Source organism: Macrobrachium rosenbergii, chromosome 22 (assembly GCF_040412425.1).
Source record: "Macrobrachium rosenbergii isolate ZJJX-2024 chromosome 22, ASM4041242v1, whole genome shotgun sequence".
Lineage (NCBI taxonomy): Eukaryota > Metazoa > Arthropoda > Malacostraca > Decapoda > Palaemonidae > Macrobrachium > Macrobrachium rosenbergii.
The window spans coordinates 48,339,779-48,366,608 of record NC_089762.1 but is presented as its reverse complement, the minus strand read 5'-3'; the positions used below and the strand labels follow the sequence as shown (position 1 = coordinate 48,366,608).

At 35.8% G+C, this 26,830-nt stretch overlaps 3 protein-coding genes across 3 annotated transcripts; 1 reads left to right on the top strand and 2 right to left on the bottom strand.

Annotated features, from left to right (window-relative positions):
- Positions 1 to 544: 544 nt before the first annotated feature.
- Positions 545 to 2,043, bottom strand: LOC136850497 (oocyte zinc finger protein XlCOF19-like). The gene is made up of 2 exons (XM_067124068.1): positions 2,029 to 2,043; positions 545 to 1,126 (listed from the first exon to the last, which is right to left on the bottom strand). The coding sequence occupies exons 1-2, from the start codon at positions 2,041 to 2,043 to the stop codon at positions 545 to 547; spliced, it is 597 nt and encodes a 198-aa protein (XP_066980169.1).
- A 5,837-nt stretch (positions 2,044 to 7,880) lies between these two features.
- LOC136850858 (uncharacterized) lies at positions 7,881 to 20,494 on the bottom strand. The gene is given in 7 exon segments (XM_067124891.1): positions 7,881 to 8,817; positions 8,820 to 10,325; positions 14,357 to 14,539; positions 15,643 to 15,783; positions 16,010 to 16,192; positions 17,506 to 17,700; positions 20,366 to 20,494. Coding segments are annotated over 7 exon segments (3,219 nt in total). The 5' UTR covers positions 20,462 to 20,494; the 3' UTR covers positions 7,881 to 7,902.
- Positions 20,495 to 22,014: 1,520 nt separating this feature from the next.
- LOC136850857 (uncharacterized) lies at positions 22,015 to 26,370 on the top strand. Its single transcript, XM_067124890.1, has 3 exons — positions 22,015 to 22,222; positions 24,934 to 25,077; positions 25,915 to 26,370. Exons 1-3 carry the CDS (start codon positions 22,160 to 22,162, stop codon positions 26,086 to 26,088), a joined length of 381 nt encoding a protein of 126 aa, XP_066980991.1. The 5' UTR covers positions 22,015 to 22,159; the 3' UTR covers positions 26,089 to 26,370.
- Positions 26,371 to 26,830: the final 460 nt, after the last annotated feature.

Below are 26,830 nucleotides of genomic sequence, written 5' to 3'. Positions count from 1 at the left end.
ACTATGGCACTCCTTACAGACCCATCTCACTTGTTAGTTTGCTTTGCCAAGAAAGTAATTTGGAATTCAGAATATGACTTCACCCATCAAGAATGGCAAAAAAAGCATTTGTACTCATATGAACACACATGACTTTCATATCAATATTCATTAAAAAAAATTGACAAGAATTCCAAGCTGTACATCAAAAAGAAAATTTAATTTTCAACATTTTAATATATTCATAAGACTATTTTATTTTTTGGGAAGTTGAATCAAATGCATAGTGAAATATACTAAACTATAGCTGTTTTCTTATAACGTATTTTTTTTATAAAAACAATATGAACAAAAATCTAACTTGAAGGCAAATCACGTCACTTTCTGTACCTGGAAGACAAAAAAACAGTATGTAAGTGTCAAATAATTATCAACATCCAACCCTAGCCTTTATCAAAGAGATGGCAGTACATTATTGTAATCAATCACTACTGTACATTTTGCAATATTGCACAGATGATAAAAGAAATTTAATAGATTTTTATCTTAAAATATCAATTCTATTTCACCTCTCCTTTCGAGATGGAGGAAATGTGGGAGTTTTTCTTACAGGGCACCTATACAGTCGATGTCTCGATAGTTCTATGGGTCGTCGGAAGCCTTCTTTGCACTCTAAACATTGGAAAGGCTTGTGAGGACTGTGATGTTCTCTGAAGTGTGACTGCAGGGAACTCTGAAGTTTGTATGACGATTCACAGAACAGGCAAGCAAATGGCTTTTCAGTTGTAGAAAACTCAGTTGACGTTGTATTCTGAAGTTTAATGCCCATACGATACCTAGTCTCCACAGTCCCCAACCCATTGTCGTACACCAACACGGGCATGTGATACACACGGACATGCATTTTCAAAGAGAGTGCAGTCTCACATCTCATTCGACAGTACATACACAAAAAGACTTGTGTCCCATCTTCTTCTCTAATAACACCCACTTTCAATTTCTCGTCGGGAGAGAAAAATGCCGGATCGGTGTCGAAGACAATATTTGGCGCTGGCTGTGATGGAGGCTTCTGAGGTACAGACCTTTGACATGTAGAGGCTTCGTCCTCTACATCTATATCAGGCTCAACTTCCATGATCATGACCCCCTGAAAAAATAAAATATATCAATGACCCTGAAAAAATAAAATATATCAAAATTCTGTTTGACAAAATTATGAATGAAGAGAAAGAGTACGAACACGAGGATGAAGACAAAACAAAGGAAACAAAAGATGGTAACTTTTGAACACATCTTTTGGCGCCAGGTGATTAATGAAAAACTCCAGAAAAATTACGAATAAAAATCAATTTCCTGAAAGCATTTGGAGAACAAGCCACTAATGAGCTGACCAAAATATGTCAGAACTTGATAAATGAAGAGATGGTGAGAAGTGGATAAAGATTACTTTTTTAAGACGATGATATACAAAGAAAAAGGAGATGCACCTCCCTGTGATGAGTAAAGGTGAACATTACAAAGGTATAGAAGGTGACACAGGAAGTTTGCATATAAAAATGGTTCAAATCAAACAATTACCAGTATCTGTCTTATTTTGTGGATCCAGCAAAGGCATTTAACAGTGGGACAACCTGCATTTAATATACAGTCTTCTAAGAGAAGCAATTAAAAAGCAATAAAATGCAAATGGAACTGGAAAGACTAATTGTGTTTCCATGTCACAACACAAAATTACATTTAAGACATGCAGTTAAGACAGAAAATAAATGCTGATAGGAACCGTGCACAATGTGACTGAACACAAAAGCACTACTAAATTGGTGGCTTGTGTTAAAAGCATATTTTCATGCATGAAGTTGGTAAATGTGTCCATCTTTACTCTCAACATTTTCTTTTCTGTACTTCACTTAAAAATTATCTTCATATCTTGACTTTTTACATCTTTACCATTAGTGACTGATTCCTTATGGCAACTTGTGTGAATGTTTATAAACTGGAGATGATTATTAAGTGTTAATTTCCATGTAAAGGACCAATAACCTGACTTACCAGACTGATGGTCATTTATGTATTCCACACAAATGCTAATCACAGTAATGTAAGGGTGGTGTTCATGTACTATTTATCAGCAGGCTGTTACAAAATTTTATGCACTTAGATCCACTGCATAGAATTAAGGATGATTTCTTGTTTCAATTCATTACATTACACCACTACCTGTGTTCACTTATACTATACAATGATTACATTCACTGGTTCTTTTAGCAAATTCATTACCAAACTGTGGCAGTACGCCCAAGTGTGTAGCAGTTTTAAGTGCAATGAACATTTCATCTCTCTATAAAACTTTTAGGTTAAATTATGTTTTGCATAGTTCATGAGAGTACCTGTGTGTCTTTGTTGTATCACTGGGTCATCTCGTGATAGTTCCTGTAGCTTTATACTTTACACTTAGCTTTCCTCAAGTCTCTGTAGCATGACACACTACAAGTCTGAGCGTTCAGATCCCTGGCTTGAGAGTTAAACCTTGGCATTTTCTTATTTATTACAGTATTTGAATCTTTGCTTTTTGACTTTATTTACTACTCACTCTTTCTTTTCTTTTCTTACACATTGAAAATCTGTTCTATAGAAGTTTGCAGTGTTCTGGCTTATTCCAGAATAAGTGTATACATTATGAAAAATATAAGGGGGAAAGAGGACCATAAGGTGAAACTTGTGTTTATATTTTCTTTATGTTATATTCACACTTTACGAATGAACTTTACCTCCTAATGCCCACTAAAATGTGAATGTTCAACTTTTTATCAATACTGTAATAATAATAGGTTTCCAACAGTCAATATAACTGACTCGGAGAACTTGAAAAATTCCAGACTATTGGGTGTAATTAAAAATGCTTCATAATAAAACAATATACATTATTGCTATAGAATGGACCTAGCATCATACTCTGTAGAGAGTTCCCACATCTTAGGGACAATACAATTTCAAGACCTTCCCAAGAAATTAAAATCCATGACCTAGGTCAGTGAAGATTTGCATACAATTTAGAGGGTGAGCGAGTATTCCTATGGGTTTAATTTGATTAAATTTTTCACACACTGCATATATGGATGTTTTCAAAACAAAGATATGGAAAAGAAAAACATGTGGTCATTAACTGTCTGGTTGATCATTTAGATGTCTAACCAAAGGTGAAATCATATGGAGCATCACTAGTTTAAACTTTCTTTAATAAATCTTTACATATATAAATTCTGTAATAAATATATCTTCTTCATTTCAGTGAAGCAGAACTTAATGTTCATTTAAGCACAAGTGAATAATGGTATACAGTAAGTCTAAAACGAAAAACATGCTGTACAGGTATCCGCTTCTGATTCAGTCATTTATGAATCACCAAGAATGTTATGCCACACTAAAATGACATAAATTAAAATTCATAAACAGATTCAGAGGCATAACAGATGGCAGAGCAGTCTTAGTTACAACGTAGGCCTCTGAACATCGTAGATTCTCAAAGGCCTGTACCCCTTCTGACAATGAAAAAATCATTTTCACTGCTGCTGATGCATTCACCTCACTACTGATCACAAAAGTGATGCTGTATAAAATCTTTTCAGTTTTGTACATAAATTTGATAACAAATATGAGAACTTCCTTCAACTTATTTCCATATGGTCCCATAAAGAAATAAATATAAGCAGTAGTATTGTACTTTACTTCACTGCGAACCAAACGAAAAATTTGCAACATAACACGTCTGGAAAGTTCACAACCCGAAGTTTGTCATTACCATAATTATTTTTGCATGGTTTTGGGATATGCTCCTTAAAGAAAGAATATAAATGTTTAAAATTAAAAAAAAAAAAAAAACCACAGCTGACAGAAACATGCATAATTCCAGCAGACTGGGAGTGTGGATGACTGACTTATTATTACGAAATACTCGAGAAATTAGAAATAAATTTAACAAAATTCATTGTACAAGAATTTAAAACAACTACAGTGCATTAAATTAAAAGAGCATGTTAAAATAATGTAGATGTTAAAACAAAAGCTCTATATCTTTCTAAATGCCTCAGAATTAACACGTGACTAAAAAATTCTGAAATTCGTGGAAGATCGCTTGATAGATGAAGTTGCTGAGCAATATTGGATCAAGAGGCTAAAAAACAGACCGAGATAGTTTGGGCACACGATGAGAAGGGGAATGAAGTGGTTAGTCTAACCCCTTAAAGAGAAACCTGATGCAAGACTTTTTTGCTGAAGATTAACGACATTAAAGGATTGTTAAAGTTGGTAACTGACACTAGTTTTAAGATAATTTAAAAAAACAGTAATATGTGAAACTGGCTCTGTAAAGAGAAATCTTTCATAAGACATAAAATTTATCATAATTTGCTCCGTTTAAACAACAATGTTGACATAGCCATAATGAGGTTGTGCAAGGCAAAAGATACACACTGAGGAAAAAAAACAATTAATCTTTGGTATTTGGTATTTCTAGTGCATATCCTAAGACGCATAATCAGTTTGGCAGTACTAATTATTAACTTAAATGTCAGTCTGACTAGGCTGGAAGTTCTCAGTTCAAAAGACAAAAGGCTGCAAAACTATCTTGGAGCAATTAGTCAAATTAACAAAGATACAGTACTAGTGAATGATTTGTCAGTGGATATCCCCCCTAAAGTACCTCACCCAATTGACTGAAAGTTTTTAAGGTTTTTTCATACATAAATCATATTTATATAAATATTTATGTCCCAAATGTTCTCAGTCACCTGTCCTTTGTATGCCAGACATAAGAGAAGAGTAGGTAGTTTCACTATAAAGTGACACTTAGATCCTAAGGTGTAAACTACAGATGAAACAGCAAGATTCACGAAGCTAGGAGGAGGGCGCTCCACACCTTATTGATGGGTTTGTATGGACAACTTTTGTTATTGTAACATAATGTTTCATCACATTTATGCCAGAATCACTACTCTGTCAGGAAGCCAAGATGCTGAATGCTATTGTTTGCATTGCCAATAAGAACCACGAGGGCGTCTGGGTTATGGAATGAGTCCAGAACCAAGGCCCTGGAAGCTGACAGGTTTGATCATAGTATAAAATCTCAAGGCATTGTAAAGCAAGGCAATCCTGTCACATCTTTCATATCAGAAAAGAGGTACACTAACAATCACATAAGAAAGTCTACACCTCTTGAGAATGCCAAGACTAAAAGGTGAAGATGAGATATGAAGAGACAAGAGGAGACGAGTTAACAAATTCTTCCCCAAGGTAAAGTACTGCCCACCAAGACAATGTCCCAAGAAACAAAAGTCCAAAAATTTATGAAATGTACCTCTTTAAATATGAAAGGTACAGACACCTGTACTCAAAATTGAAGGCAATCCAATTATGATTAAAGGCAACAGAAGCAGAGAAAGCTTTTAAGTTTGAAGGTGTGCACACTTATCCCTTCTGTTTTACTATCACATTACAATAGGATCTCTGAATGACTTGCCTTAGCCAATAAGAGACTGTTCTTAGCAACCTGGTTCTTCCTTTGCTATGAGGAGAAGAACAGTTTGGAGAAGTCTCTGGTCATCTATAGGTAGCACGCCTGCTAGAACTCAGTGGACCAAGCAAGAGGTTTTCATTACTCGTGACAAAAGCCAAAGAAGGAATGGCAAAAGGTGCTTTTGAATGGCACTGGCTACTTGCTATCTGGATCTTCGCTACAGAGTCAGGAGCAAATAAGAGCCCCACTGATGATCAACCTCCAGCAAGCATGATCTTTCCACACATTGCATGAATCACAATGATCAATCTCAAAGATGCAACCACCACTACAAATGAAAAAAAAAAAAAAAAAAAAAAAACCATCTTGAGCTTTTTTCCCTGTATCTCCATTACCTTTAAGCCCTGAAAGAGCTACTGTCCAGCAAATAGAACCTTCATTCCTTGAAGGTGCAGATGATATAAAGACTAGATCTTACAAACCAGTTCTTAAAATATATATAACTCTTAACTTCAATGTGCTTCTTGATTCACTAAAGACAAATTCTTTAGGTACAAAACTGTCTATAATTTCAGTGGCAGATTATACCAAAAATGTAAAAACTGAAACATGCTGAAGGAATGACTGTTTACAACGAATCTGTGACATTCTTTAGTATCCAGCTTGCTATGATTGGAAGGCGACATTCATTTCTTCAATAAATGCAAGTATATGTGTTGCTTACTATCCATGGTAGATAATTGTCTCTATGGGATTATGGTTACTTTTAAGAAGCAATCAGTCAATTACTTCTCACCATAAAACTGTTTTCTTTTTATTAAAATGTCATCAAATTATTCCTTTGCTGGTGAACGTTTTAATTTTCAGTGCTATGCACATCTCCAAGTGAAAAAATATATTCTTTGATTGTAAGGGGAAACCAACTTTCAAAACTAATTTAGAAGCATAACTGAAAATCTGGTCATTTTCCCAATACACTGAGTATTATTAATTAATTATAAAAACTTCATATAGGGTTGCAATGATATCTGTTCCTTTCCATCTTTTATACATATACCCTACTATGCTTGTAAATCTCTTCCTTTATATAAATATTTTGGTGCACTTTCCTAGATTAGTGGATGGAAGGCACAGCTACTACACTGCACCACCACGAGGTATGAATTTATCTCCGCTCATGTGCTCACATACTTGCCACAATTATGCTTCAACTTAAGAAGGAATTCTTCATTCATTTCTTTTTAGATATCAAGGAAACTGTATCCAAAATACTGGCAGATTATGAAGTTACTAGGTCACTGAGGTATAGTGGGGCCTCAAAGGATTATGTTACCATGGTGAGATGAGCTGTTATGGTTCTTGTAAAAATCAATCTGAACTCAACATTCATATATGAGATGAAACAAATTCTTATCCTTCTTGCTGGCAAACTGGGTTAGCATAGACATTGGGCTTTCATTCAACGGCCAGTAGTGTGGTTGCTCTACTAAAAATGAACTAATCAGTGCAAGATTAAATCCCACCTGATGAAGAAACTTTTTATTCGTTTTTTTCTTCTGACTTGAAGGCTTTCAGTTGGATATTAATAAAAAAAATTATTGTAATTGTGACGTTAAAATATGACCATGGCCATTGCAATACACAGATTTGGCGAATGTAATAAGTAAATACCCCATTTCAGTCTCAGATGTAAAAATGCTTGATATATCTTTAAATCCCACAGCAAAGTTGTTTATTTTGGCTCTAGTCAGAACATATGTGAATTTGCTTATGCCAATGCTTATCCTCCTTTGGGTGTGAATTGTATTGGATAAATTGGAAAATAAAAATGAGGTCATTACAGGACACTGATCTGATGAATGTTACCAGTAGACTAAATACACATTTGCCTTCGATTCTTAAAAAAATAATGAGTAATTTAACTAATTCACATTCAATGAGTAATTCAACTAAATCACATTCAATGATAATAAGTAACTAAATAAAAAAAAACCTTTGCTCTCTTTGGTCTCACTAATTACTTTTACCTACATGGCTGGGAACTTTTTCTTGCTTTAAAAAAAAACCTGGGTGACAATATTACATATCTTAATGGAAGAAATTTTGATGGGGTTTTACCATAATAATGAAAGCTGAAATTAAGCATAATAATACCCAACAAATGAAATTAACCTATCTAATTCATTTAAACTTTAAATGAACTTCCGTTCCTCATTCATATAAATGTTGATGGTAGTTTAAAACAGCTTGAGTATATAATCATTAATCAGTCACTTAAGAGTACATAGATAAAAGTCTCTGATGATAAGTGTTTGCAAACAATGTAGTATAATGCAAATCAACAAAGCATCCATGAAAGTGAGGTACTACCAAATACTCAAACAACAAATCAGGAAGTCCAAACAAACTTTTTATTCATCGTCAATCTCATTATACTCATCCTCTTCAATGTGCGTTATTGTTAAAACCACAGAGTCTCTGCCATTCCAGTTCTCTTTGATCATCTTTGACACAAGTGGAATGGATGGGTCAGCAACATCTACATACTCATAATGAACACCATCAACAGTTTCCACAGTTGCAGCCATCGCCTGTTCCAAAACATCCCCGGGAGCCTGGAAAACCTGGTGATCTGGACTCAGGTCTGCCTCCACTTTAATCTTCTCCTCCTTTATGGGACTCTTCCTTCTCAATCTGTTCTGCTGAATCCTTTCGGCTTCCTCAACAGGGTGGTCCTTTTTACGATGCGTCTTTAGGGCATTGTGAGTTTTGAAGGCACTGTCACAATATATGCATTTAAAGGGCATCACTCCTGTGTGCCGTTTACTGTGAGATGTATAGTGATGCTTTAGAGCAAAGCTTTTTCCACAAACTTCACAGACAAAGTTTTTGATACCAGTGTGCAGTGTCATATGCTGCTTGCGTGTGGTAATGTTTCTGAAGTCTTTGCCACAAACTTCACACTTGTAAGGCTTCTCTCCGCTGTGTATTCGTAAGTGTCTTTTATATGAACTACTTGTTGAAAACTCCTGATGGCAAACTTCACATTTATACGGTTTTATTCCCGTGTGAATGACGTAATGCTTCTTCAGATCTCCGTGCCTAATTGTCTTGTAGGAGCATAGGCTACAAGAAAACCTGGCAGAGGATGTATGAGTAGCCAAGTGGTACTGCATACCTCCTTGAGACTTGTATTCTTTGCCACAAACAGGGCATTTGTACAGCTGATCTCCATCCTGCAAATTTTTTAAAGAAAGCCTGCTCAAGTCTATTTCTCTGCCATCATCTGTTTTGACAATCAGCTGATCATCTTCAAAGTCATCCCATAACAACTCAGACTTGATATATGATCTTTTCTTGCGTCTTTTACCTGGAGGCCTTCCCGTTTTCTGGTAACGGGCATCTCACTCAATCTTTTTAATAGGGCACTTTTAGAATCTTCATCTTCCTGAGGAAATTCAGCAAAGTCTTCCTGAAGCATTGACGAATCTTCAGAACCTTGCTCATCGTCAACAATTTCCTTTTTGATCTTGACAATGACCTCGGTATCAGAATCACCACTTTCCTCCCCATTAGCCTCTGGCACATATTCTGGGTCAGCATCACTATCATGTAACTCTTCTTCGGTTAATTTAGTTTTCTGATACTTCTTGGTTTCTTTATTCTTTAGACTTCCTTCTACTTTATCAACTTTAGGATTATCTGTCAAATCCTGAGCCTTTTCCATCGGCTTTCTTTTGCGCTTTCCTTGTGACACTTCAGTACCTTCAGGCTTAGATACTAATTCTTCAGGTTTTTCCTTTTCGGACTTTATCTTTAATACTGTAGGCCCTTTACTTCGACCTCTATCCTCCTCTGTAGGGTGCACTTCACTTTTTCTAGAACACTGCTCGGCCAGCCACCTCACTTTCTCCGTGGGCTTTATTTGGCGTTTGCCTAACGTAGGTCTAGTCAGAATGCTCTCAAACTCATCTGCAAGAGTTCTTCGCTGGTGCTTTGTCTTCCTCTTGGACTGTTTCTCCCTCACTTTCCTGCTTTCCTGAATTTTGATAATTGGCTGGTACAATTTCAAATCGATATCAGGGAACTTTGATTTACTGGAACCATGATGACTAGGTGAAGTATAAACTTCATCCTCTTCCTCTCCCTCACTGCTCTCCGCATTCGATTTTTCGACTGCCTGGTGGTCCCTGTCCTCCTCACTTTCGTCAACTGCGTTGTCTTTCTCTTTAGATTTCGGTTTCGCGTCCTCTGTATTTTCATCATCGGAATTCTCCTTTTCTTTTGTCTCTGCATTATCTTCATTATCAACATCTGTTTTGGGTTTACTCTTCTTCAGAGGACTCTTTTTCCCACTATCATCTGTAACAGTTTTCCTTTTAATTTTTCCTTCATTATCACCTTCATCAACATATTCAATCTCTTTAGTGTAACTTGAAGGGCTCAACAACTTCAATCCTTTGGTCAACACACAAAACAAATCTTCCTCAAAATAACTTCGAGCATTTATCTGAGTGATTGAGCACTGTTCGCCAACAAATCTCAAGGTAACGTCAACGCCCCACGGAACAAAAGTACCTTGACAGGTCAAGCAACTCTCACAGTACTGATAAAAGACTTCTGTATCACTTTTTCGACACATGAAACACTCATAAATTGTTGGATCCATGTCATTGCAGGAGCAGTCTGTGAATGAAGGGACGTTTCTCGATGCAAAAGGCAGTGTGTTCCCCCGTTTATCGCATATCTTGAGTTCCCCTTGTGACGATGTCTGGTGTAGTGACTTTGATGGTAGTACATCTTTGCATATCTCGCCTTCGCAAACTCCTTGGCCCTGAAAATAAATGGGCCTCATTATTTGTAAATCATAACAAATACTGTAATGCAAATCTACTTTATATTCTGCTGATGTCTACCAGCAAAGTCACTTCCCCTTTTCACACTAAAATTCAAGAATTACTCTCACACCCATTCCTAAGCATTGAGCACCAACCATACTACTCGCTTTCAATTTCACTCCTTGCTAAAATATCACTTTATGCATGCTGTGCTATGCTTCAGGAGCTCTCCTCAATTTCATACGTTCCAAAATCTATAACTAGCTACATTTTTATAGTTTTTTCGTTTAAGATGTTCATCTGTCTACTTACACATGTGCTGTACTGATAACTCTTTATTCTTACCTTTCTTAAGAATATTTTTGTTTAAATGCTTAAACAGATAATTGTACAGTACGGTACTAGATTTACTCTTGAAATAATGACTTGTATGAATGAACACAACATACACAGCAAAATAGGTACTGCATGTAAATCAAAAGAATAAAAAGCTATCAGTTTCAAAATGAATGATTGTACAACCTGATATATAACTTTTAGATAACTTTAAATATTCCTAAAATCTACAACTGACGTACTCAGCAGAAATGGTACCATAATATCATATTGTGCTGATACAGATATGGATCATAATCATAATAAGATATCAGTAAAACTAACTTTGAGAATATATGGAGGTTTTGTATTAAACTCAAAACGAAAAACAAAGATGTATCTCTGTGGGTGCTAATTATAGTCCTGTTTTGCCAAACTGTATCTACAATTTTATGAATCAAAATTTTAAAAATATTAACCGTGTTAACAGCAGACTAAAATATAGCTACACCTTTAAATTTATTGATGATTTAATATAATTAAATAATAGGGATGCTATATCATTTGACGTTAGTCTATGTATCGCACCTCAAAGTACTTGAGATCTAACATTAATAGTGACTAATAAAGTATGACCCCTTTTCAGATAATGATAATAAAACTTCTGATAATATCATTTTAACAATAAGTTACAATAAATAATGAACATCTGTGACTTCCTACCTTTTATTTAAATGTCACTTGATTTGGCTTCTGCAGTTTTCTGCTCTTTTAAATGTCAATCTTTTCAATAAGCTGCTTTATAATGATTTTCCAGCATGGCTAACCAAAAACATATGGAAAAATCCAATTTAAAAAGTCAAATTTTGTTAATTATTGCCTCTGACAGGGAACTACTGTAATACAGTACTTGTAATTGATTTTCCTTTATATTTCTGATATTAGTTTAGAAGTCTAATTATTTCTTGTAATTGATTTCCTTTTATAGTTCTGATATTAGTTTAGAAAGCTAATTAAAAAAATCCAATTTTATTAATTATTGCAACTGACAGGGAACTAATAAAGTACTTGCAATTGATTTTCCTTTGTAGTTCGGATATTAGTTTAGTCAATGTAAAGAATAGCATAAAACGTTCAAATTCGTTTACCTTTATTATCATTCTACTTAATATATAATTACGATGAGTTTATGGATTTTTCCCCACAGGAGTGAAGGGTGAATGAATGGATGTATATATTTAGTAATTGTGTTACTGGCTTTTTGTTTGATTGTTGGTGTACATATTGTAATTGCTTATGTGTTCTTGTTACTTGAATTAACGTTTCATGACAGTCCTACTAAATTCAGATAGACATGCTCAGTAAATTGTATTAATATAGATCTAAACATTATGCTTAACTTAATTTTGGATAACTTTATAATATAGCTGATCATAGATAATAACTGGATCATTACAAATAATAGCCAAATATTAGAATCTATTCAGTAATGTAATGTTAATCTTGAAGGTCCAGGTAATTTTAAGCTATCTTCTTTTGATTGTAGTATTCAGCAAGCTACATTACCACATGATCTTATCAGATGTACTGTTGCCTCGCATAATAAATATACTCGTACAACCTTGATTTATAAATATACTACAAAAATACCAAATTACTACTGATGAAATTAATTTTGTTAAAATGCTAAAACTCTATAGTAACAATACTTACAATACATTAAATTTCATAAAAGGATTTATGGTATACAAAAAAACAGGCACCCTGTGGGTGCCAATTTACATTTACAATTTCATGACTCTAAATTTTTACATATTGATCCCTTATTAAGTCCACTTACACATGAGAGTACATGGAAGTATATAGATCATCTAACATCACTGAACAAGATATATATTATTTGATGTTTGATGTTAATTCAACAAATCCCAGAGTATTTGAAGCTTCCAGTACTAATAATGACCCTTATACAACAGGATCCTTAGATATTGATACCAAAATTAATTATAAATTTCTAAATAAAGTTCATGCTATAAAGAAGTCTTTTACTCTACAGCACCACTTAATATAACTTATGGAGTCGTACATACAACTGCAACTTTGAGTACCTGCAAATATTTGTATGACAGGTGAAGATTCTATCTTTAATTGTCAACTTTTTGTTAATAAAATGATTGACAATAAACCTCCCGCATGAGTGAAAGAAACTAACAAATAAACTTGCAGTGAGGCCTCATACCATCCACATGTATAATTTTAATGAGGAGTTAGTTTCTTTGACTAAGTTTCCAAATAACTATAGTCTGTTATTCCTGTTCTCTTATATTCATTTGTAAATATGTATATATTTACAATATTTTTTACAACTACCTTAACTATCATAATCACTACTGTATATATTCTGAAGATACATTACGTACCCTGATATCTACAATGATGATGGTAGTTAATTTTATAAAAATTTCTATTAAAGTTTTGTAATTTATTTGTATATAAAAGTTTTGTACTATATAATAATTTTCAATTACAGATGCTGTAAGCAGCTGAGGACTTCCTTACTATGTATTATACTCTTCTGGTATTAAGAGGGAACTAAATGGAAGATAAACAAGTAATATGTGTAAAATGCACCTCTTGTACACTTGTATCTTCCATCAACAACTTTACTACTTTTACTTTTTCTACCTTTGTACCTTTTGTATATCTATATATATACTGTATATATATCTTTTTGCAATTTATAATTTCTGTGAAAAACCTGCAAGCTAAGTATGATGTATGTAATAGTGACAGTTGTATGTGCAGAAAAGTTGCCTAAAATAATTTAAAAGATAGTGTAGTGATGGACAACATAAATACTGTATAGAAGTTTTGTCACTTACAAAGACGTGACTTTTTATACACAAAATATTAAAATTAGGCAACAAATACCACTTAATATCGGATTCTCCATGACTCAGGAATAACTTATACATGTACCTAAAGGAAATTTTAATAATTGCATCTGCTCCAGCCTGGACCTTAGGTTTAGACACAGAGATAGACTGTCGACTGTATACAATGATCACTCTTGACAGCAGAAGGAGGCATTAGGGATGAGGAAGCTCCATCATAAGACTTACAACATGACAGTCAAGGTGCAAGAGATGAGAAAAGTTTTAAGTTTCTCAGTAAGACCATAGTGACATGAAGTCACTGGTCACTGGTCAAAAATTTAAAAGTTAAAATAACATAACTAATTCAACAATGGACATCACTTGTCAAGATGATGAAAATTGAATGAATAATGAAATAAGAAAATGAATGGCACAGTACAACCATGAACAAAGCAACATTAATCTGGAGAAGTGTAACAGGACTTCCAAAAGGGTGTGACTGAGTCTGTTTTACAAAGAGTAAGGGTATTCTTGGTTAATGGGTTCACAAGAGTAAATAATGATAAAATAACAGATATGTCACAGAACAGGTAGTGTACAGAAGGTATCATGCTGTGTCAAAATTATTGGGAGACTTTAAGTGTCTATTAAAACCAAGGTGGGAACTGTATGATAGGATTAGTGACCCATTCTCCTTTATAGAAGCAAAGCACAGACGATAAATAAAAAAAAAGTCGAAGCTAGCGGTTTAGATGAACTATTGGCCTGGTGTTTGTGGTCTAAGAACTAAAAGGGTGAGAAATGCAGATACACGAAAGCGGCAAAAAAAAACTCACCTCTCCATCATTATCGCTACCATCATTAGAAAGACTTCGACCTCTGCCTCGACCCCTGTTGCCTCTACCCTTTCCTCTCATGTTTTCATCAGATCTTCCCTTCCAACCTCTTCCTCCTCGCCCTCTTTTGCGTGCAGATGACTGTGACATTTGTATGCATCGTAGGCAACGGGGCTTGAGCATCTGATGAGAAATAATTAGTATTTTGTAAATATTTATATTAAAAGAAAAAATAACGTGTAGCAAAAAACATCCTCACTGCCCTGGAAGAAATAACTGTCCAATTTCTCTTGTGGCAAACTCAAGCAACATATCATTATTATTACTATGAATCACATCAATTTAACCAAACCATCAGGTCTGATGTCTACTCTTAAACAGATAGCTAAAAAATGTCTTTAAAAAAAGTGGTGAAAATAACAAATTTGAACTTTGGGTGAAAATAATAAATTTGAACTTTAAGTGGGAAAAGACCACAAGTAGCAGAAGAAAAAGCAGCAATCTGAGGTTGCTGCTTTCATCTGTGTGGGAAAAGAACATAGCTAGCAGAAGAAAAAGCAGCAATCTGCAATCATTGCTACAGCAATTAATGTCCCCTACCAATACCATCCCGCCCCCCCAAAAAAAAAAAAATTTTTTTCCAGTAACAGAAATCAGATAAATTCCACTACACATCTATGCATGATGATCAACTATTGTACCTAATTTTAATCAAAATCCTTCAACTGTCTTTATAAATTTGCAATGACAGAGTAACTATTTTGACTGATGATCACATTGACAGCATGATGATCTACCTTTGAACCAAACTGGACAAAAAAATCCCTTCAACCATGTACGTAGTTACAGTGGTAACTACTGTACTGTACCTTGTTACCAAGCGTCAACGAATGAAGTAGGATGAAGCTCTGAATAACTCCTAAATAAGATGAAGGCTTGTTTACTTTTCTGGTATAAATGAGACACTACACACACAAGAAAAGTGAATGTTAAACAAAATAATAAATAAATATCACTGCCAGTATAAGGAAGTCTAATACAACTCACCCCAGGGGCATTCTCTATCTTCACTGATCTGCAAAATCTTTCTTCTTACAAAAATCATGAAGTAATGGCTCTGTACAACAATGCTTCATATTTTTATTAGATCACACAAAAAATAATTTAAAAATTTTCTTGTCCAAACAGTTTCACATATACAATATCTGAAAGTCTCATACAACATTAGCTAATTCTATTAAGAAGTCTCATACAACATTAGTTATGTTCTTCAACCACGATCGTACCTTATCGGTCCTTGGGTATTTTAACTTGAGCCTTTGTACTGTCTCCAAGAACTTTGTTCTGACATCAGTCTTTGATTCTGTCAGAGTCTGCTGGAGCTCATCAATTATATCTAGTAAGTGGTAACAGGCTTTACATACAACCTGAAAAGTATAAGTTTTACTGTACTGTCTATAACAGTGTACTATATATTTCTTATCATGAAAACCTAAAACATTTTGATATAGCAAGTTTATCAATAGGGTACTATGGTACAAAAAATTCATGAGCATACTGAAATATTAGACATTTTTTATACATAAAATTATACTTATGTAGCTGAATACCATCATTAAAGTCTACGGAGGACTATTTTAATCCATCTCTCACCTGTGAATGTAACCTCCCATCTTCCAGCTTATATCCTAGGACATCAGTAAGGAGTACCAGCAGCGGTGCGTGAGAATGGTTCATGGAAGTCTTAATGCTTTCATAATTTTTGTCTGATACAGGGTTACAACAGACGAAGCACAAACGAGCTCGGTCAACTTCTTCATGATGTGGACCCTCACTCTATAAAACAAAATAAGGTCAGAAAATAACATGAAAGCCCTAAAAAAGTAACTAGTAACGAGACTGATACATTATATTAAAAATTACACCAGGAAGTGATACATAAATCCAATATGAAACATAAGGTTACTCAATCAGGGCATAAAAAAATTACTAAAGGTTTTTCTTTCTGAGCTCAGGTATTGAGGTAAAAAAAATCATAAGCAGCATCGCATGTTACCCAAAGAGTGTCTATCCAAATTAACTATTGTGCTATATTTGTTCTTTGTAATGCATAATAATGACAATACTCTCTGCAAAAATGAGACTTGTTCTAGGGGTTAATACAGTACCATGAAAACAGTCACTATGGTCTAAACAATTGACAATAAAATTTCCTGGGTTAGAATACTTAGGTTACGGGTCACTGCTTAAGGAATGCGTAAGTGTGCAAGCTTTTTTACTGGCAAGATGCAAAAGGTATCACCAACTTCTTTAATAAAAGGTCCCTAACATTCTTGGGTCCCCCGTTACTCCTCAAAAGCTCACCTTCAAACTCCTCTTTCTCTCAAAATATTTCAGAATACAAGTAGTCCCCCCTTACCAGTGGCACTGGTTAACAGCACTTCGATAGCGACATCATTAACCGGATTTACGGTGCCAATACCCTGTTAATGGCGCCGATACCGGTTAGCAGCGCCAATACCCGTTTAACGACGGCGTTAAGTGGGGATTTTGGTGCCGATCCCTGGTTAACAGGGCCATTAAGTGGGGATTTCAGCGCCAATCTCCGGTTAACGGCACTAGGGTTTTTGGCGCTATTATCGCCGATTTTCGGTTAGCGGTGCTCGGCCAGGGACGGAACCCCCGCCAATAACCAGGGACTGCCTTTACTCAAAACGTGATTCAGTTTACCTTATTGGATCTATGAAACCAGGGTTGTATGCACCACCTGATGGTACAGGAAGGACTTTTCTTTTCTGCTGTGAGTCATTGAAAAAGTCAATCAACCTGCATGCAAGTAGGCAATAGCATATGATAAAGTACTGTGCTTGTAACCTCAAAACAGTGCAGCTATATGTATTTGAAAGCACATGCCTAGTTTTGCCATGGAAAAGAAAAGTTACCAGTATGCTACCTTTAATTAACTATAGTACTGGTACATTCGAGCTTAAACCACAAAACCTTCTTGCACTTACAGTATCCTTAAAAAAAGGCAAAGGTATGTACTCTCAAGACTGTAATCGTACACTGAAGAAACATTCAACAAATATTAAGACCAATTTTATACTGGTAAAATATATTACTGTATACTAGACTTCGCAACACTGTACCTGGTTTTCCATAACCGGCTGCGCAGACATATAATTCGTAGAACCTGCCACCTGATTTCCTGCATTGCCATCTGCCGTTACAACAAAGGAGCTACCCGCTGAGATCATTCCCTGTGAATGTGTCGCAGGTGGGGAAAATCCTTCGTATACGACCTCTGGAGAGTCGTTTGCACTTTCATCCCACTTTTCAGCCATCTAAAAAAAAAAAAATCACACATTAAAATTAAAACAATAACTATGATTTAAGGCCCTATGACAAACATTAAAATGCTTCTTACTTATCATTTTTATATATGGAGACCATAGAGATTAAGATGGTATGGGTATAAGGTACGGATGACTGAGGAGGAAGGAGCAAGGTCTTGGGTGGAACCTGTTAGGGGTAGATAGTTAAAATGGATGCAAAAGATCAGATGGCATGATAAAGTGAAAAAGGATTTGGAGAAGAAAGTTTAAGTAGAGGAAGATGCTTTCAACAGAAACACTTGAAGATGCATCAACGCATCCAAGCCCTTAATTGCAGTAGGGATGATGACAAACTGAATGAACAGCTAATTGTAAATACATGTATTTACCAATTTTGAAGACTCTTTACTGATTATGCACATATACCCAGTATTTTCACTTGTTGCAAAATATTTGTTGTCAATCTTGTTGTTGCAATTCAATTACTTTCGGCTTTTGCCAACGGGCAAAACCTGTTTCCACTATGATTACCCATAACTCTTAGACAAGCCTATTGGGATAACAGAAACGTAACATCAACTAAGGTAAAAAATATGTTAATTTTTATTTACCAAGTAATACTGCTAGTTATTTCTCATGTTAGACGCTAGCCTCTTTAATCAAACTTGTGATCAAATGCTACGCTATTAGCCATGTCCTCATTCCCCGCATATATCCACCTACTCAAGTTTCTAGTACTAAACATGATGGAAGCTCCTTGGGACGCAGTGTTTAGTACTAGCCCCTCTGGGATCAAAGTACTATATACACCCATTTCTATATTGTGTGGTCGACAAATTACATTAATAAATGGTATCTCTGTGCGACCATCCACTTTACCCTGGACTTTAACAAAGATGGATACATACCAGGTTAATACCTCAGTACCTAGTCTAAGTAACAACATAGCCCATAGCCTATACTGTACAGTATTGTCATAATGAGCGCTCTTCAAGATTTCATGACTGCTCTCATTCTAAAACTGGTGTAATATGGTTTTCTCGATAGTTTCTAATGTGATTCTACACCTTTCTGTCATAAATACCTGGTTGAACCCATTATAAACACCATGTCTAATAGGGAATCTGTGATAAGCTATTGCCTAATGCCTTCGGTGTCAGGTTTGGGCAAGACACGGCACCCTAAACAAGATGAGTTCGGGTCATCTTGGCCATAAGTCATTTAGGCCGTAAGCACATTTATGTGCAAAATGGGCACTGTGTTTAGTACCAGGCCCTTGGGAATGTACGTAAAACATAAAATAATGATGGTAAATACCATAAGTATAACACCTTATGTTGTTTTGGATGTTACGACCTAAATGACTTATGGCCGAAACGACCAGGACTGAACGAGATTAGGATAGTTCACTAAAAATTGATAGGAAGGATGGGAATATATAATTTAGGCCAAAGGCCAAGCACTGGGGCCAATGTGGTCATTCAGCACTGAGAGGAAACTTGACAGTAAAAGGTTTGAAAGGTGTAACTGGAAGAAAGCCTCGCAGTTGTACATAAGCTCAAACAAAAGGAATATGAACTGAGATATAGTAAAAAGAATGAAAGGGGTTGCTGCTAGGGGCCCAATCGATGCTGCAAAGACCATTAAGTAATGCCTACAGTGCATCGCATGAGGTGCACTGACAGCACTAGCCCCTGCGGGGACATCAAATAGCCTGGGGTACTATCATAAATAAATTTTACATTTTAGATTTAACAGTAATTATGAATATATACAAGATAATCAGGCAATACGTTTCATATTACAATTCCAAATGATCTTTTTTTATAAAATATGCCTACTTGTATGGTAGTCTGACCCTTGGGATACCTTCGCGATTTGGGATAGCCTATTTACCTGTGAATTATGATAAATATAGGAAATAATACCTCGTAAATTAGGGGTGTTTACTGGTTACAATTTTGCCGTATTAGTTATGGAGGGGGCAGGGGGTAGGTATTATCATACAAGTCGTAATTTAATATAGAGCTCTTTTCAAGAATGTAGGTTACAATTTCATATCGTTTATAGGCAATTTATAAAATTATGCCAATATGGCTAGAAATGACAGGTCCCTAAAATAACCTAAAAATACTAACCTAACGCAACCTAGGGGTATTTACTGGTTATAATTTAGTTATGAAGGGGGGGTTTAAGGGGGCGGGATTGTCTCACATTACAAGTGGTAATTTTATTAATTAATTTTCTCTGTTATTAAGCATTTGATAGTTATGAATTAAATTTTTTTGGGGTGAGTTTTACCAAGGAAAAATATATCCCCTACAATTTATGTTGGAGGTGGCTGGAACCTTCCGAAAATTAAGCAGTGTATATTTACAAATATACATAAATATTTACGGTTTAATTTTTATAAAATTATCCCTATAATAAAATTCAAGCGGCGTACCAAGCTAGTCATCCAAGCTCCCTATAAGAGTCTAGGCTACGGTAGCCATAGGCCAACCCAGTCGACAAACAATATAATAAAGTTTAAAAAACGCATTTTCATAACAAGGTTAACATTCCTCGTGAAAATAACAACCGCGCAACGAGAGAGAAATGAAACAAGTCTCGTGGAGATACGAGCGCAATTCACGCTGGCATCATAAACCCGAAGGTACCGAAAACAAAGCACCATTTTGTAGTGATTCTCTCCGGAGCAAAGGAATCGCGATTCTCCGCAGTTTCGCCAAACGAGCCGCTGGAATCCGCAGGTTGCATTCCGCGGCATTACTTACGAATAAACGAAAGTGAGAGGTCCTCGGAATTTTCGAAAAGAACAGGCGAGATTTATCAACGACACCGATCAAGTTCTACTTTTGTTTTCGCAAAGATGGCGGCTCTCGTGCCCTGGGCGCGAGATTTCAAATCGTTGCGGCTCGTTACGCGGTCGTTTGACCGAGGACCCCCGTCGTTAATAAAGAAACTACTAACGCTTCAATGAACATACTTTAAAATAGATGCACGTTTGCGCTTCCATAAAGACTTGGAATATGAATACGATAAAGAATTATATAACGAGAAAGTGACAGACATTAGCATTGTAAACAGTCAGTGAGCCATGCAGGAATCTTTCCCGGGTTCCACAAACTCTGATGAGAAATGGTATCTACTTATTCGGTTTTTATTTAAAAAAAATAGTACATTTTTCACCAAAACTAATTTCGACACACAATGGAAGTTGTTCTTGCATGTGTCGAATTCCCATTTTCGTTTTTTTGTGGGGGTGACTCACTATATTCTTATCAAGTTAATGATGTGATGATTCAAACGCGCAAAGCTTTATTTACTGTGATTTATGAACATTTGGCACTTTTTGTTATTTCTTGGGTTGCGGAAGGATTTATTTGAAAAAATTTGGCAATAGGTTTGGTATAATTATGACGTGTATGTGTCTACACACACAATCACACACACACACACACACACATATATATATATATATATATATATATATATATATATATATATATATATATATATATATATATATATATATATGTGTGTGTGTGTGTGTGTGTGTGTATGTATGTATACTGTATATATCATAATTATGCCAAACCTATTGTCACATTTTTTCAAGTAAATCCTGCAGTAATCCAGGATATAACAAAAAGTGATATATATATATATATATATATATATATATATATATATATATATATATATATATATATATATATATATATATATATATATATATATATATATATATATATATATATATATATATGCAATGTGTGGGTGTGTTAAAAATGAACAGATCAGTGAAATTTATAAGTAACTCATGTAATCAGGTCGAGCATCTATACATATGCAGAAAAAGAATTGCTAAAAGAAAATTAAAGCAGTAAGGTAAATCATTTTACAAAGGTCAACTGAAGATAACAGAAAAATAATACTAAAATAATTACTAACAGGAACCAACAAAAACCAACAAGCACCAGTAGACAAAGCCACAGGCGATGCATGTACGCCTGGACTTTGGTCTATTGCAGAAATCACTGGAGGTGCAGAGTGAAAAAAGTAGACGTACAGACAACGAAAGACAACACATGTAAGCGTGTGTGTGTTTGTGTGTGTATGTGTGTGTGTGTGTAACAATGCATGCACTAATAAAACGGTATCAAGTCGTTCATGCGATGGTTCAATGAACGACAGTGTGAGAATTGCATCCGAGCCCTATCACATTCTTTCTTATCAGCCACACAAGCCGGAGGGAATCTTATCGGCCTAGATAAGAGAGCTATCATAAACGAAACTCGATTAAGCGTTTAAGAACCCAGTGTTCTGCCAGAGACAGTCTTCACGATAATTGCTGTTGTTTGCTCTCTCGTGCTCTAGTTAGTCTGCGTTTGAATCATCGGAAGAGGCCCAGGAATTATCCCTTTTTTCGGCATATACGTCTACCCAAGCTAGTACGAGCACGATGCCAGAAGGTGGCATGGTTTACGTGGTGTCTATCAGGGGCATCGTCAAAATTGCGGAGGCAGTAAGTTCTCTCATCTGACAATTTTTTGTATTTAATAGTTTCAGTGGGTTCCTCTTCTGGTCGGGGGGGCCGGTTTAGTACCGTCAGTGCACCTCACGGCCTGCTCTGTGAGCATTACTTCAAGTCCTTAGTAGCGTCCCTTCGGCCCCTATAGTTGCAACCTTTTCATCCCTTTTGCTGTACCTCTGTTCATTTTTCTTTCTTCCTTCTGACTTTATACCCTCTCCTAACAACTGTTTCACAGTGCAACCGAGCGGTTTTCCTCTTGTTACACCTTTCAAGCCTTTTTCTTCTCAATTTGACCTTTCAGCGCTGTGTGACCTCATAAGTCCGAGCGCATGACCTTCGGCCTACATTTTATGTTCCTTTCCATTCCATTCATTGCGTTCCAAACCGATTTAGACTTTGCTATTCTATACTTTTCAGCAAACCTTAAAGAATTCTCTATTTTCACGTCTCCGGTGACCCTAACAGCGCCAAAAGTTCAAGGGGTTGAAGCAAACTGTTTCGAGACTTTCCACCTCGTTTCACAGAAGAAGAAGAAGAAGAAGAAGAAGAAAGTCTCGAAAGCTTGGGTGTCAATAAACCTTTCAGTTATCTACAGATCTATCCGCTTGCTTCAAATCGTGATAACGGCATTCTTACCTTTTCCCCGAACTACCACAAATTTTGCTAAAACGTCTGTAAACATATGTAAAAATATAGCCAATGGTCACATTTGTCAATTTTGTAATTTTTGTGAAACACACAATGATCTCTTAACTTTTCTAGTTCGTACTAGTATTTTTAGATGCACTTTTCACTGAAAGCACTGAAATTCTCTTCCTAACTTGGGATTTTAACCCTTGTATGTATATATATATATATATATATATATATATATATATATATATATATATATATATATATATATATATATATATACATATAGGCTGACATATGTACTGAACCCATTCACCAATTCTATGTATTGTGAGCATCATAACGACCTCGTAACTTCTCCAGCTCCTAATATAACTGTAGAATCCCCAGTCATTATTTCTACCGAGGCCACACAAATCACACAGTCCAGTGCAAGAGGTCACTTATTCTTTAAAACATAGGCTCTAATGCTATTTTAGACAGCCGCGGAACAATGCTAGACCTAGTTTGACTTCTCTCGACAAACTGTGATATTTCCATACGTCTAATGTTGATCTATTTACCTTCATTTATTTTGGGTCTTATGACACTTATCATTGCTATTTTTCTTCATTTGGAAGCTTCTTTACTAAGTTACTATATCGACACGTCTTGTTCCTTAAGAATAAGAATATTAATAAAAAAAATAACCTTTCGGTAGGCCCATGCACGCCACGTACAGCTTTTATCACTTCACTCTCTAATTCTTATATGATTCACACAAACTTTTTCTTACCTAAACCTACACGACTCTTCCCCTGTCAGCCCTTCTGTTATCTTGTCTTAGGTTGCCAATCAAATCTTGAAAGACGAATCAGTTGCATATTTTACTGAATAGTAATATTTCCTGCGACATTTTACTCTAGATGAGTGACGAAGACAGTGATTTCCGATATCATGGCACAAACAAGAGAGGCACGCAAGATATTGAGCAATAACGAACGAAGGTGACCCTTTGGCTCGTTATCAACGCGTCACCTCCGAGGTGTTAGTACTAAACATGGCAGAAGCTCAATGGGGGCCCGAGTTTAGTAGTAGCCCCTCGGGGATCAAAGATATCGTTTATTAATATAATGATTGTCGACCACGCAATATAGAAATGAGTGTTCATAATACTTTGATCCCCGAGGGGCTAGTACTAACCACGGCGACCCACTGAGAGCTTCCGCATGGTTTAGTACTAGTACCTCGGAGTAGGTGACGCGTAGATAACATGGCAAAGTAGCACCCAAACGAAGGTGGCTTAAGGCAAGTGTGATGAATAGGGGTAGCAAAGGCTACATGACAAAAGATAAAACTGTTGATTCTGAAGGGAAAATGCACCGAATTGTCTAGACCTATCACAGAAAGTAGGCTAGTCTTGTAGAACATAAACCCTAATCTTGGACTGTACAACACAGAATGGATATTAATGTGGTCTTCGAATTATGTGGGTAAAAATACACAACTAACTGATTATCAAAACATAATCGAGGATTTAATATTTCTACGGATCAATGCATGTTATAACGAAACCATTCCGTTATACTTGTACCAATGCTTTGAAAAAGCTCATAGAACACTATTTAGACAAAAGCACACAATGTGCTTCGGTTAACTCCTGTGATCCTGATCACTGGTGATCAGAATTTAAAGATTTTTAAATCGAAATGTATGATTTTGTCGTTTTAAAGTTTTTTTTGTGGGCCTTATTAACTTCACAGAACACTGTTAATTTTTCCTTTTCTAATAATTAATCTTTTTCTGTGTCTCCTATTACCTTCTGTTGATTATTTTAAATAAACACCATATTCTTTGGATGCTTGAACTCCAAGTCAATGGCCCCTGTGGGCTTGTTCCATATGAAAGGGGGTTCATCTTCTGAATAATAATAATAATAATAATAATAATAATAATAATAATAATAATAATAATAATAATAATAATAATAATAATAATAATAATGTTAGATTACAGTGAAAGACATTCTCGTATCAGAATATTCATTTGTACCAGAAACAATTATAGCAGTTTTCTTGCTCACTTTCCAGATTCTGATTGTGATCACGATGGGGTTGTGGTACGGAATAGCCTATGGCTGGCCGTTGTTCGTCACTGGCACCATCATGACATCGGTGTACACCACGTTTGCTTTGGCAGCACAAAACATCATCCTCGGACCCAGCAGAGTTGCAGTAAGTACCGAAGCACATGCGAAAAATAACCGTAACTGGACACAGAAGTCCTGCTATTGTTGACATCAGTGGCCGATTATCAGCAGTCTTCTGAAAAGCCGTAACAGGACACACAGAAGTCCTGCTATTGTTGACATCAGTGTCGATTATATCAGCAATCTTCTAAAAAGCATAATTTAACTATGCCTATCACTGTCAGCATAAAACTTTTAAAACCACTCCAGAGGTTAGTTTGGATCTTTCCCTGAGAGTGACCCCCAACAAAGTTCATGGGTCGTTACCTAGGACTAATATTTCTTGGGGGTCATTATCTTTATGATATTTACAGTCTTTTGTCTATGTTTTTACGGTTATCCCCAACAGGCTTGTACTAAACACGCCACAAAGTGGATACATAGGCCTACCGGGTTAAAACGCTTGGGGGTCACTATCTAGGAAAGATCCGTTAGTTTTTATATAGGGTGATATCAGATCAGTATCGACCTTTGAAACTTGAAAAAAAAAACATAAATTTGAGAACAAATAAATTCAGGAACATATACATACAGTTTAGGAGAGTTGCGCTCCCTCTTCTGCATGGAGACGCACTGAAGAGAGCGCGCGACACTTAGAAAGTGTATGTGTTTTTGAATAAATTTGTTATCAAATTTGTGATTTTTCCAAGTTCTATAAAGGAATACTCATTTTGCTTGACCTTATGCATGACCAAGCTGCGGAATCAGCATTATGGAAGAATCAGTATAAACTAGGCCTAACAGGGAAGACCTTTCGATCTACCATCTCGCACAACTGTCCTAGGCCTTCGATGAATAATGTGAACTTTTATCTCACCCACAGGAGTTGCTACTGTACGGCCTGTCCACCTTATTCTTGGTCATCAGTGCGATTGTGATATTCGCCAAGGTATCCTATTCGAGCACAGCAATTGCATGCGGCGTATGCTGCATCATCGCGGGACTCTTGTACGCTGCGGACATATTCCTGACCCTAAAGTTTACCGAGGACCCATGACTTGAGTGTCAGCTGAAATATTTAAGAATGTTTGCTATGTGTCCATAAAAAAATTTATGTTTCTTTTTTTTTCTTCACTGTGTTTCCTGGTATTAGTGACATTTTTAGTACATGTAGTAGACTATAAAATTAACATGCGATATGGCAACATTTGTAGTTTTCAGAAAAAGTATTTTGAAACTGTCAACGAAGAACGAAAATCTAATCTTCCCCTGTAAAGCTTACCGCATTGTACTAAGCACACTTTCAACACCACCAACAATAATAAAAAATAATTAAAAATTTTGTCTGTGATTTATCTCGAGTTTCTCAAATTTTTGCGGTGTTTTACAACGCAACGGCTTGGTATGCGCTGAGGTTCCAGAGGTAAGTACAGGACAGAGAAATGGTCACCTCGAGCCAGAATGAATGAAGCTGCCCTTGTCTTCTGCTACTGAAACCCAACAAAGGACTCTGTAACAGAATATAGGATTCTGCAACCAACAGAGAGTAAAGGATTCTGCAACCAACAGAGAGTAGAGGATTCTGCAACCAAAACAGAATAAAGGATTATGTAATCATTGCAAGGATTCTGAAACCAATACAGAATAAAGGATTCTGTAACCAATGCAGAAGAAAGGATTCTGTAACCGGTACAGAATAAAGGATTCTATAACCAATGCAGAAGAAAGGATTCTGTAACCAAAACAGGATAAAGGGTTCTGCAACCAATACAGAATAAAGGATTGTGTAACTTATACAG